The sequence below is a fragment of the Garra rufa genome, chromosome 3, assembly GCF_049309525.1.
Source record: "Garra rufa chromosome 3, GarRuf1.0, whole genome shotgun sequence".
NCBI classification, from domain to species: domain Eukaryota; kingdom Metazoa; phylum Chordata; class Actinopteri; order Cypriniformes; family Cyprinidae; genus Garra; species Garra rufa.
The window spans coordinates 30,346,479-30,358,258 of record NC_133363.1 but is presented as its reverse complement, the minus strand read 5'-3'; the positions used below and the strand labels follow the sequence as shown (position 1 = coordinate 30,358,258).

The 11,780-nt window shown below is 40.1% G+C and overlaps 1 protein-coding gene across 1 annotated transcript in view; it reads left to right on the top strand.

Moving 5' to 3' along the window:
* Positions 1 to 2,726: 2,726 nt before the first annotated feature.
* Positions 2,727 to 11,780, top strand: part of ptprn2 (protein tyrosine phosphatase receptor type N2) — a 222,296-nt gene continuing 213,242 nt past the window's right edge. Inside the window, exons 1-2 of the mRNA XM_073836598.1 lie at positions 2,727 to 2,733; positions 2,810 to 2,860. Of these exons, the coding sequence (XP_073692699.1) occupies positions 2,727 to 2,733; positions 2,810 to 2,860 (58 nt within the window). The remainder of the gene's footprint in view (positions 2,734 to 2,809; positions 2,861 to 11,780) is intronic.

Below are 11,780 nucleotides of genomic sequence, written 5' to 3'. Positions count from 1 at the left end.
TAAGTGTAGGTTTTTTGAGCAGTGGGGTTACCCGGGCCTGCTTAAATGTAGTGGGAAAAGTGCCTGTGAGAAGAGATGTGTTGATGATGTGTGTGAGCGCCGGTAGGATTGTAGGGGAGATTGCTTGGAGAAGGTGTGAGGGGATAGGATCTAAAGGACATGTCGTCGGATGGCTGGAGAGGAAAAGTTTGGTTACTTCTGCCTCCGAGCAAGGACAGAAGGAGAAGTGGGGGGTTCCAGCCATGATTGTGGTCAATTTTAGTTCCTGTATGTGTGGAGCTGAGAACTTATTATTGATCGATGTAGTTTTGTCTGTAAAAAATGTGGCGAAATCATCAGCTGTTATAGAAGTTGTGGGAGGTGGTGGAGGGGGACAAAGCAGTGTATTAAATGTTTTGAAAAGGTTGCGTGCGTCCGGGGAATTGTTGATCCTGTTGTGGAAGTATGAAGATTTGGCTGTATGTACTTGGGTAGCGAAAGATGAGAGCATAGACCGATACATACTGAGGTCGGATGGATCCTTAGATTTGTGCCATTTTCTCTCAGCTGTCCTAAGTTTGGAACGATGCTCACGAAGAACATCGGATAACCAAGGGGTTGTCGGAGCAGATCGTGCTGGCCTGGAGGAGAGAGGGCATATAGCATCTAGACAGGAGGTAAGAGTGGAGCATAAGGTGTCAGTTGCTGCATTAGTGTCCAGGGATGAGAAGTGAGTAGGAGAGGGAAGGGAGGAGGATACTAAAGAAGAAAGATGGGAGTGTGAGAGAGAGCGTAGGTTTCTTCTAAAAGTAACAGGTAGAGGGGTTGGGAGTGCACAAATAGCAAGATGTAGGTCAAATGTAATGAAGAAGTGGTCAGAGATGTGTAGGGGTTTGACCACAATATTGTCTGAAATACAATTTCGCATGTAAATGAGATCAAGTTGGTTGCCAGATTTATGAGTGCATGTAGTGATAACACGTTGTAGATCAAATGAAGCTAGAAGTGAATTGAAGTCAGCAGCATAGGGTTTGTCAAGGTGAATGTTGAGGTCCCCAAAGACTAGAAGTGGGCTGCCATCCTCTGGAAACGAGGACAGCAGCCCATCCAGCTCTTCTAAGAAGATGCCAAGTTGAGTAGGAGGGCGGTAGATTACCACAATGTGGAGTTCGATAGGAGATGTTACAGTGATTGTATGAGATTCAAATGAACTATAATTGCATAGAGGAGAATGGGTTGAGTATTTCCAGTTGTTAGAAATAAGAAGTCCCGTCCCCCCACCCCTTCCAGTCTGACGAGGGGTGTGAGAGAAGGAAAAGTTATTAGAAAGAGCAGCTGGGGTTGCAGAGTCTTCTGGACGAATCCAGGTCTCAGTCAAGCCTAGAATGCTCAAACCAGATTGCACAGAAAATGCTGAAATGAAGTCAGATTTGTTGACAGCTGATTGACAGTTCCAGAGTCCAACCGTGAAAGAGAAAGGTTCAGTGGAAGAAGTGTCGATAGGACGCAGGTTAGAAATATTGCGTCGACGTGTGCGTGTGATATTAGAGCGGTGTGAAGAGACCACCGGAATGAGTTGGAAACACATGATAGAGGAGGACAGAAAGAAGAGTGAAATAAAGGAGAGGAGTACTTAAGTGCGTTGTCGGTGTCGTTGCTCGGTGAAGTCGCGCAGGAAAAGTCGCAAGTCTTTACTCTCGTCGGTCTTCACGCGAGGAGGCTGAACGCTTCCGCTGACGCTTCAGCGTCAGCTGTTCTGACGCAGTTAAATAGACAACCAAACAGTGCTTCAATGATAAAAGCTAGGGACGCCTCCTAGGCTCAGTGAGCCGCGAATGTCTCGCCCGCACGCAAAATGGCTCAATCGAAACTCAAAAAGCAACAGCTTCGCACTTGTAATAGCTCCAGAAGGGAACGATATGACAAAAACAAAAGCTTCCCTTGGCCGTACGCTCAGTTATCAATTTTAATGATTGCAATAAAAACTAGAATTTAAAGCAAAAACAATCGCCGGACAAATAACAGAAGAACACTCCTTTTCTAACAGTGAATAGATGTAAATAAAACAAACGAATAATTAAATAGAACAACAGAGTACTTTAAGAAGCAGCTCAAAATTAATATTAACGAATAAGTGAATAGAAACTACAGAGTGCGTTTTAGAAGCAGCTCAAATTTAATATTAACCAATAAGTAAATAGAAACTACAGAGTGCGTTTTAGAAGCAGCTCAAAGTGCGTTTTAGAAGCAGTTCAAATTTAATATTAACCAATAAGTAAATAGAAACTACAGAGTGCGTTTTAGAAGCAGTTCAAATTTAATATTAACCAATAACTAAATAGAAACTACAGAGTGCGTTTTAGAAGCAGCTCAAATTTAATATTAACCAATAAGTAAATAGAAACTACAGAGTGCGTTTTAGAAGCAGCTCAAATTTAATATTAACCAATAACTAAATAGAAACTACAGAGTGCGTTTTAGAAGCAGCTCAAATTTAATATTAACCAATAAGTAAATAGAAACTACAGAGTGCGTTTTAGAAGCAGCTCAAATTATTACACACTGTATAGGATAGCTGTTGCATGTGCTAAAAGTGCAAGTGCTAAAAGCATGCTTATCATAAATAAGGATGTTTCAAAACCTGTTTACTTCTCAAAATAGAAGTCCCACTGATTAGAAGTCTGTCCTACATGGCTAATTTTTTGCCTCCTCAGGTTGCATTCCAGATATTGATTAGCAGAAACTTGATGAGTTGTACAACCACTTTTATCAATTCCCTCACCCATTTCAGTGGCTTTCCATTCCAATGATGTTGATTTTTTTTCAACAGGTTGTTTGTTTGAAGATGAGGTATGCGAGTCGTATGAAGCCTGCATCAACGGTGAGTCGTTAAGAAAACATTTTGCACTATCACCATTTAAAATAAATGCTTCTCATTAAAACTGTAAAAAGAGCTCACAGATAAAGTCTCTTCCAAGCTGTCACTCTGCTCCCCACAGAGAGCTTTACAGAGTGGAACTGTCTTTCATTTCATGGCTATAAATGATCTTGTGTTAGGATTTGTTTTCTGGGGACGTGTGTGTTTTATCAAACCGACAAATTGTGCAATACATATATATAAATGTTGTAAAGTAAATGTCAAGTTAATGTAAAGGTTTATTTATTTACATTATTTATTTATTATTTTGTTTTGGAAAGTCTGATCTTAAGTTTTAATTATGTCCTGAAATGAAACCAGTAAGTTGACATCTTGCCTGTGCTGGTGAAAGCAAGAAAGAGCTTCTTATTAAGACGTGAAAATAGTGAAAGCTTGAATGAGGAATGGTTATGGTAGTATTGTAATATTGAGGTGACTGGATTGTCCTTATTATAGAACGAGGTCAGACAGTAACTGCAGAATGATCACTGATGGACAGCTGTTTTTTTTTGGGACTATCCAACATTTCTCAGAATGCAAAGCAATGTCTGTGGCCTTTAAGAGAGAAAGTGAGGGACTCAATGAATAGGGACTTGTCTAGTAAAATGACCTATCAACTCAAGTCCTTTCAAGTTCAGGCTGTAGGTGAAAAGAGCCAATCAAAGTTTAGTTGTCAGAGAGACGGATTGAGAATTACCTTCTGCTGCCTGATTGCAGAATGGTTTCTGTCAGTGTATAAATTCTTCTCTACACACTCTTAAAAATAAAGGTTCTTTATTGGCTTTGATGGTTCCATGAAGAACATCCATGGAACCTTTAAAATGCAGAAAAGTTTCTTTATAGTGGAAAAAGTTTCTTTAGATTTTTGGGTTCTTTTAAGAACCGTTCACTGAAAGGTTCTTTGGGGAACCAAAAATGGTTCTTCTATGGCATCCCTGCAAAACACTACTTTGGAGCCTTTATTTTTAAGAGTACATGTCTCTGTGGCGGAAAATGTGTCTTGAAACAGTTTCAAATATTTCAGTATGATACTTGTTAACCTATTGGTGGTTTTAGTGATCAAAAGTGAAATATATGTTCATGTCTTCAATTTCTACAAAGCTGTATTCGGAACTATGTGTTCGACGATTTTCCCTCGCTGTGGAATACATTTAGAGCTCAAACTAGATAAGCACCGTTTCAAGCCATTCACTTCAATTAAACAAATGCAGTGAAGAGTGAAAAACCCAAGTACTTTGGGAGTGCTGTCAAACCTTAGGACTTATGAAGGAAGTATCCCAAGGACTGTCAGGGGACTTTTATCTTCCCTCAGTTTCTTTCTCCATCTGTTCTCTTGAGAATGATATGGAGTGACGAGATTTATTTTTGATGGATGGGCTGCTTAGCCACTCTTTTTAACAGAGACAGAAAATAAATCTTTAGATTGAACGTGCTTGATCCTGCTGCATTATCTTTATGCCTTCTGATGTTGGCTCACCTCAGATCACCTGGTGCAGAATGAAGGCCATCAGTGCCTACCAACAGACCCATAATCTGATAATGTGAGAGATCAGGGACAGGGTAACAAGTTGCATTTTGAAAAGCAGCTCTTTCTTTTTATTGTTAGCTCTATTGTGCTATCAAAAAGTCTTTACACCTTCATGTGAAACCCCCGTCAGTCCCTCTACCTCTTCAGCACCCTGTGAGGCTGGAGAAGTGTGGGAATCACCCCTGGTGGGCGATTCTGCACCACCTTACAGTCAGGTAATATTGAGGCACTGCAGGGAATTGTCCTGTCTCAGTTCCTGTTCAATTTCTACACAATAGATGTACCAATACAACACCTGCGCATGCCACCTGCAGGCATTCACTGAATACTTCTCCGCTGACAATGAAGAGCAGTCAGGAGACAGGAAGCTGGTGGTGGACCCAGTGTTTTGGCATGAGTGAGAACAGCCTGCAGCTGAATAGAAAAAAAAAAACAAAAAAACAGAAAGACACATGAGTTAGTGGAAAAAACATGGAGCACTAGAGGACTGTGAAGACCAGTCATCATTCAGTACGTGGTGGAACAGTCTGAGAATTCAACAGCCAGATCATTGAAATGTGGACTGATTCAGTGTTTTTTATTCCCTGTAGTTTTTCAGTGAGCCCTTCAAGGGAATAGTTTAACCAAAAATGAAAATTGTCGTCATTTAGTCATTCTCAAGTTGTTCTAATCCCATAAGACTTCAGTTCAGCTTCGAAAAACACAAATAAACTGCATTAAGGAATTATGGCTGAGGTTTTGTTTACCATATTCGATGTGCTCTATGTATTTGCAATGGTCTATGGTCTTATTAATGGGATAGTTCACCCACAAATGAAAATTCTGTCATTAATTACTCACCCTCATGTCATATCGAACCTGTAAAATTCATCTTCGGAACACAAATTAAAGTAATTTTTGATTAAATCAGAGAGTTTTCTGACCCTGCATAGACAGCAACACAGCTACCATGTTCAAGGCCCAGAAAGGTAGTAAAGAAAATAGTCCATGTGACATCAGTAGTTCAACCATACAAGAATACTTTATGTGTGCAAAGAAAACAAAAATAATGACTTAAGTATGTGTCGTGGTACTCTCGTAAAGACACACTGAAGACTGACACAGAAGAGAAGAAATTGTTGAATAAAGACGTTGTTTTTGTTTTCTTTGCACACAAAAGGTATTCTCATAGCTTCATAACATTACGGTTAAACCACTGATGTCACATGGATTATGTTGTTAATTACGTTACTGTCTATGCAGGGTCAGAAAGCTCTTGGATTTCATCAAAAATTTCTTTATTAGCGTTCCAAAGATGAACGAAGGATCTTCAGGCTTGGAATGACATGAGGGTAAGTAACTAATGACAGAATTTTCATTTTTGGTAAACTATCCTTTTAAATCAGTTTGTTGTATGACGTGATTATGTCTCTTTAGAAGACTTGAATTGAATGGCTTGATTTATATACAGTAGTCAACAATTGAAGAATGGGTATTGTTTTGGATTTAAGACAACTCTGATGAAAGGTTTTGATCCACTTTAAATGTTGACTTTTATAGATTGCTTTTATGCTCTCTTAATGAACTTTTTAAAGTTTAAAGTGTGTCGAAGTTTTGGACTTTCAATGGTCAGGTTTCATTAAGAATATCTTCATTTGTGTTTTGAAGATGAAGGATAGTCTTACAAAGGAACGTCATGATGGTGAGAAATAATGACTGAAATAAGGTGTAAGGTATATTAAATCAATTCTGGCTCTCATACAACAGCATAGATTGAACGGCACGGGCAAGTGTTCCATCAGTCCAAAATAAGTCGATCCATAACAAAAAAAGTGCCTCATATGGGTCCGGGGCAGTCTGTAAAAGCCTCCTTTAGCGATCAGATGTGTTTTTGTAAAAAAAAAAAAAAAATCCATATTTAAAATGTAGGAATCACTTTAATCTAGTTTTCTGCTTTGGGAAGGGGCGCAGCAGGGCGGAACGCAGTCTACGCTGTTTGCCAATCGCAACGCAGTGGGACTTCTGGCCAATCACAAAACATTTGGTTTTTCGGAAGGTGGAACCCGGAACTAATCGAGCCGTTTGTGCCAGCCTGGAGAGAAAGCTATTATAATAATGTAAATTATGTGAAAAATAATGCGTTTTTCGAACAACTAAGCATGACAGCATGTTCAAGTACACCCCAAAAACAAAATAAAGACTTTGTAAAGGAGCATAATAGGACCCCTTTAATTAGTGGAAATTTATTAGCAAATAATCTATTCAATCTATTTATCTATGCTTTTGCACTATACTGTACATTTCCTGTTATTTTTTTGGCAGTGTCTGTACAGACATTCACAAAGACTGCTGTGCCATCATCAACCGCTTTTGCTTGCCAGTCTATTATTGTGATTTTAATCAGTTTCAGATTTGCCTTCCTCTAAATGTCATGTGAAAATAAACCAGCTCTGATTATTTGCCTGTTATAACTGTCAGATGGTTTGCTCTCATTTTTAGTGGGTGGTTCTTGGCTAGAATAAGCTGTGAAGTGGACCAGACTTTACACCGGTAGTCAAAAGTCTGGCTCTGTTAAACTAGGAAGTGTTTAGAAGGACCAGGCAGTATGTGAGTGGGTGTATTTTACTTGTCACGCCGTATTCTTTTACTGTTTGCTTAGATTACATTTAATAAAGAAGATTACACAGTGTTAACTACTGTGGATATGTACTTGACAGTAGTTTCTAAGTACATCTGAGGATGTGCCTGTGAAATATGTGATTATCAAGGACTTGCACTCTGAAAGAATTGTGTGGACATCAATAAAAGCTTAATCCATTAACAGTTTAATTCAGGTAATTCATTGTGTTGGTTTAACAGCAGTTAGTGCTTCTTTTTAGATATATGCTGTATGTCTACACTATAGTAGTTTTAAGTATTATAATTTATTAAAATGCGTTGATGATAACATTAACGACAATCACTATTAAAGGGATAGTTCACCCAGAAATGAAAATTACCCCATGATTTACTCAGCCTCAAGCCATCCAGGTGTACATGACTTTCAGGTGAATACAATTGGACTTATATTAAAAAAATTGTCCTGGCTCTTCCAAGCTTTATAATGGCAGTGAATGATGGTCGAGATTTTGAAGCCCATCATTCAAAAGTCCATCCGTCATAAAAAAAGTACTCCACACGACTTGGAGGTTAATAAAGGCCTTCTGAAGGGTGTTAAATAAGAAGAAAATATAGGTGCCTGTAGGTAATATACATATACCGCTATAGCCACAGGAATGTTTTATTTTGCTGAAATTTAAGTTAAATGTGCACAGATAATTAATGACACTTAATTGCTGGGTGGGCCCTGGGAAATAAAATATTAGAGTTTAAAAAATGTAAAAAAAAAAAAAAAAAAAAAAAAATGTTTAAACAAAACAAAAAAAACTGTCATTTTATACTGTATTATATATTTACACTGGATCACCAACTTAGTACATTAAAAAAAAATCTTACTTGACAAGCAAATTTAATGGAAGAAGCCAATAATGTGCTCACCAGATAACACTGTATAGAGCCTTCTATCTGTCTGTCTGTCTGTGTCTGTCTGTCTGTCTGTCTGTCTGTCTGTCTGTCTATCTATCTATCTATCTATCTATCTATCTATCTATCTATCTATCTATCTATCTATCTATCTATCTATCTACCTATCTACCTATCTACCTACCTACCGTCTGTCTGTCTGTCTGTCTGTCTGTCTGTCTATCTATCTGTCTATCTATCTATCTATCTATCTATCTATCTGTCTGTCTATCTGTCTGTCTATCTGTCTATCTATCTATCTATCTATCTATCTATCTATCTATCTATCTATCTATCTATCTATCTATCTATCTGTCTGTCTGTCTGTCTGTCTGTCTGTCTGTCTGTCTGTCTGTCTGTCTATCTATCTATCTATCTATCTATCTATCTATCTATCTATCTATCTATCTATCTACCTACCTACCTACCTACCTACCTACCTACCTAACTACCTACCTACCTACCTACCTACCTACCTACCTACCTACCTACCTACCGTCCGTCCGTCCGTCCGTCCGTCCGTCCGTCCATCCACCTACCGTCTGTCTGTCTGTCTGTCTGTCTGTCTGTCTGTCTGTCTGTCTGTCTGTCTGTCTGTCTGTCTATGTTAATCGTCGTGTCAATCATCTGCTGAATCACTCGTCTCTTGCACTGTTGCTCGTGTTGTATGAAGCGGATGATTGTATTGTATAACTACATTGATGTTATTTCTATAAAATTATTTCTTTATAACATTTCTATAAAAAACGAAAGGTGGGGGGTGTACAATTAATTTAATCGGTGGATGGCTGAACACTGTGAAACACCGACTTTAATTTTTTTTTCTAGCTAATAACATTTTACTTAAGCATCAAGGCTGTGCACACTTATAATAACTTAAATCCTGGCGAAATGAAATGTTCCTGTGGCTACAATATACAGTACAGTAAAAATTAAATTTTCCACTCTCGGTACCTTCAGTAGATTTGCATTACAATATCTGCACTTACCATCGCTTGTCCAAAACTGAGCATAATGTCTAAAAGAAAAGTTATGACTTCTGTGCATTTACACTTGACTGAACACTGATCTGTTCTTCTTTGCGCTGTCTGGGTACCGCAGATACTCAGATTATAAACCATACCGCAAAATAAAACATGCGGGGTGCAGATTAATAGCTATGAAATAAATATTTCTGTGAAACGAGTTAGGTTGAACAGAAGAAAGCCATAATTTTGTTGAAAAATATATATATATCTTATTTTTACACCTTACAATAAACAATGCGACACAAGCTTTAAATTATTTGAAAGCTTAAAACGTTTTGTTTGAATAATTTGTAACTATTTGTACATATTGTCAGTATTTTGTCTTGTTCTGTTCTGTTCTCCCAGTGTTTTCTCCCCTTCTGTTTCTAGTCATATTGGTTTAGTCCTTGTCTCCCCCTTTTGGTTCATGTTCAGTTGGTTTAGTCTTGCCCTTATTTGTACTTCCCCCTCGTTAGCCTTGTTAGCTTGTTTGTTACCATGCCCCCGTTTCTGTGTATTTAGTCATTGTCAGTTCACACCCCAGTGTCCGTCGTTAACGTTACATTTCCTCGGTTTATGCTCCTGGTTTTTGTTTGTTTGTATCATTTTCAGTATTTTGTTTAATAAACTTTACAGTTTTCATTTTACTCCGGTTCTCCATCTCTACTCCTCAACCCGCCCTAACTGTGACAGAACGACGGACCAAGACAAAGAAATATGACCTGGGCTGAGGACAAACTATGGAACCTCCAGCAAGGTGAGCGTTCGCTGGAAGAATATGTGGAGGAGTTTCTGAGTATTTACCATCTGGTGAGATGGAGTGATAAAATGATCAACGCATGCTTCCAGATGGGACTCAAAGATGATTATTTGTTCCAGTTGATTACTCCAAATGATTGCTACCGTCCCGTAGCAGATTTTGTAAATTTCGTTCTCGATTTGTGTGGTTCCTCATTCCAAGTCATGGTGGAGGATAGTAATCCTCCTCCCATCTGGAAGCCTGCAATCACCCCATCTCACCAAAAGCCAGAACCCTTCCCATATCACTCCAGCGACCTCACCCCCTCCTTGCCTCCAACGTGTCCCCAAGTCCTCCTAAGCCCCACGTTGTTCCTCAGCCTAGTACCTCAGGCAGCTGCGTCAGCTCACAAAATGGCCGCCACGTCAACGTCAGCTCACAAAATGGCCGCCACGTCAACGTCAGCTCACAAAATGGCAGCCACGCCAGAGTCTGTAAGCAAGATGGCTGCCACGCCAGAGTCTGCAAGCAAGATGGCTGCCATGTCAGAGTCTGCAAGCAAGATGGCTGCCATGTCAGAGTCTGCAAGCAAGATGGCTGCCACGCTAAAGTCTGCAAGCAAGATGGCTGCCACGCATGAGTCTGTAAGCAAGATGGCTGTCACGCCAGAGTCTGCATGCAAGACGGCTGCCGTTCCTGAGTTCCCGGCCAAGATGGCCGCCAAGCCTGAGTTCCCGGTCAAGATGGCCGCCGTTCCTGAGTTCCCGGCCAAGATGGCCGCCAAGCCTGAGTCCCTGGCCAAGATGGCCGCCGTTCCTGAGTTCCCGGCCAAGATGGCCGCCAAGCCTGAATCCCCGGCCAAGATGGCCGTTGATCCTGAGTCCCCGGCCAAGATGGCCGTTGATCCTGAGTCCCCGGCCAAGATGGCCGCCAAGCCTGAGTCTGCACCCAAGATGGCTACCGCCAAGTCAGAGTCTCCGCTGGTTCCGCCCAGCCTCCCAGAGTCTCCGCTGGTTCCGCCCAGCCCTCCAGTGACCGCGCCGCCAGAGCGCCCTCCAGTGACCGCTCGCCCAGAGCTTGCTCCTTCAGTGTCTCAGCTGGAGACGCCCAGCCCTCCTGAATCTCCGCTGGGGTCGTCCAGCCGTCCAGAGCCTGCTCCTCAAGAGGGTGGTGTAATGTCAGTATTTTGTCTTGTTCTGTTCTGTTCTCCCAGTGTTTTCTCCCCTTCTGTTTCTAGTCATATTGGTTTAGTCCTTGTCTCCCCCTTTTGGTTCATGTTCAGTTGGTTTAGTCTTGCCCTTATTTGTACTTCCCCCTCGTTAGCCTTGTTAGCTTGTTTGTTACTACGCCCCCGTTTCTGTGTATTTAGTCATTGTCAGTTCACACCCCAGTGTCCGTCGTTAACGTTACATTTCCTCGGTTTATGCTCCTGGTTTTTGTTTGTTTGTATCATTTTCAGTATTTTGTTTAATAAACTTTACAGTTTTCATTTTACTCCGGTTCTCCTCCTCCATCTCCACTCCTCAACCCGCCCTAACTGTGACACATATATGTACATGTGATTTTCTTATTGCTTTTTCTATTTTGTTATTTTTAAGTGTCTTATTTTATTATATTTTGATGCAATTAATGTTATTGCCCATGCATGTTTGTTGTTTTAAAGACTGCAATTAGAATGAAAATAAAGAATGAAAATAAATAACTAACAGTCTTTTTTTAAAAATTGGTCTTTTATTTTGTTGAATGGACGAATGAATGAATGGATGGCGTCACCGGTCCAGATTTGGCTGACCAATCGGCGTAAAGGGGCGTCTCGGGACCGCCCACATGTGGAAAACGAATCATTTATCTGTTTTCTATGGGTGAACCAAAAAACGAAAAATCGAGCCAAAACTCGTTTTTTCGTTTTCTGAACGAATGAAAAAACGAATAAAGGGGCCGTTTTCTTATTTCTGCTTATTTCGTTTCATTTTGAAAATGGAAAGGACGAATGATACACGGATTCAGATCCCCAATAATGCTGAAAAAAGAGGCCGAAAAATTTCTTTTAAGAGCATTTCAGTTTTGATT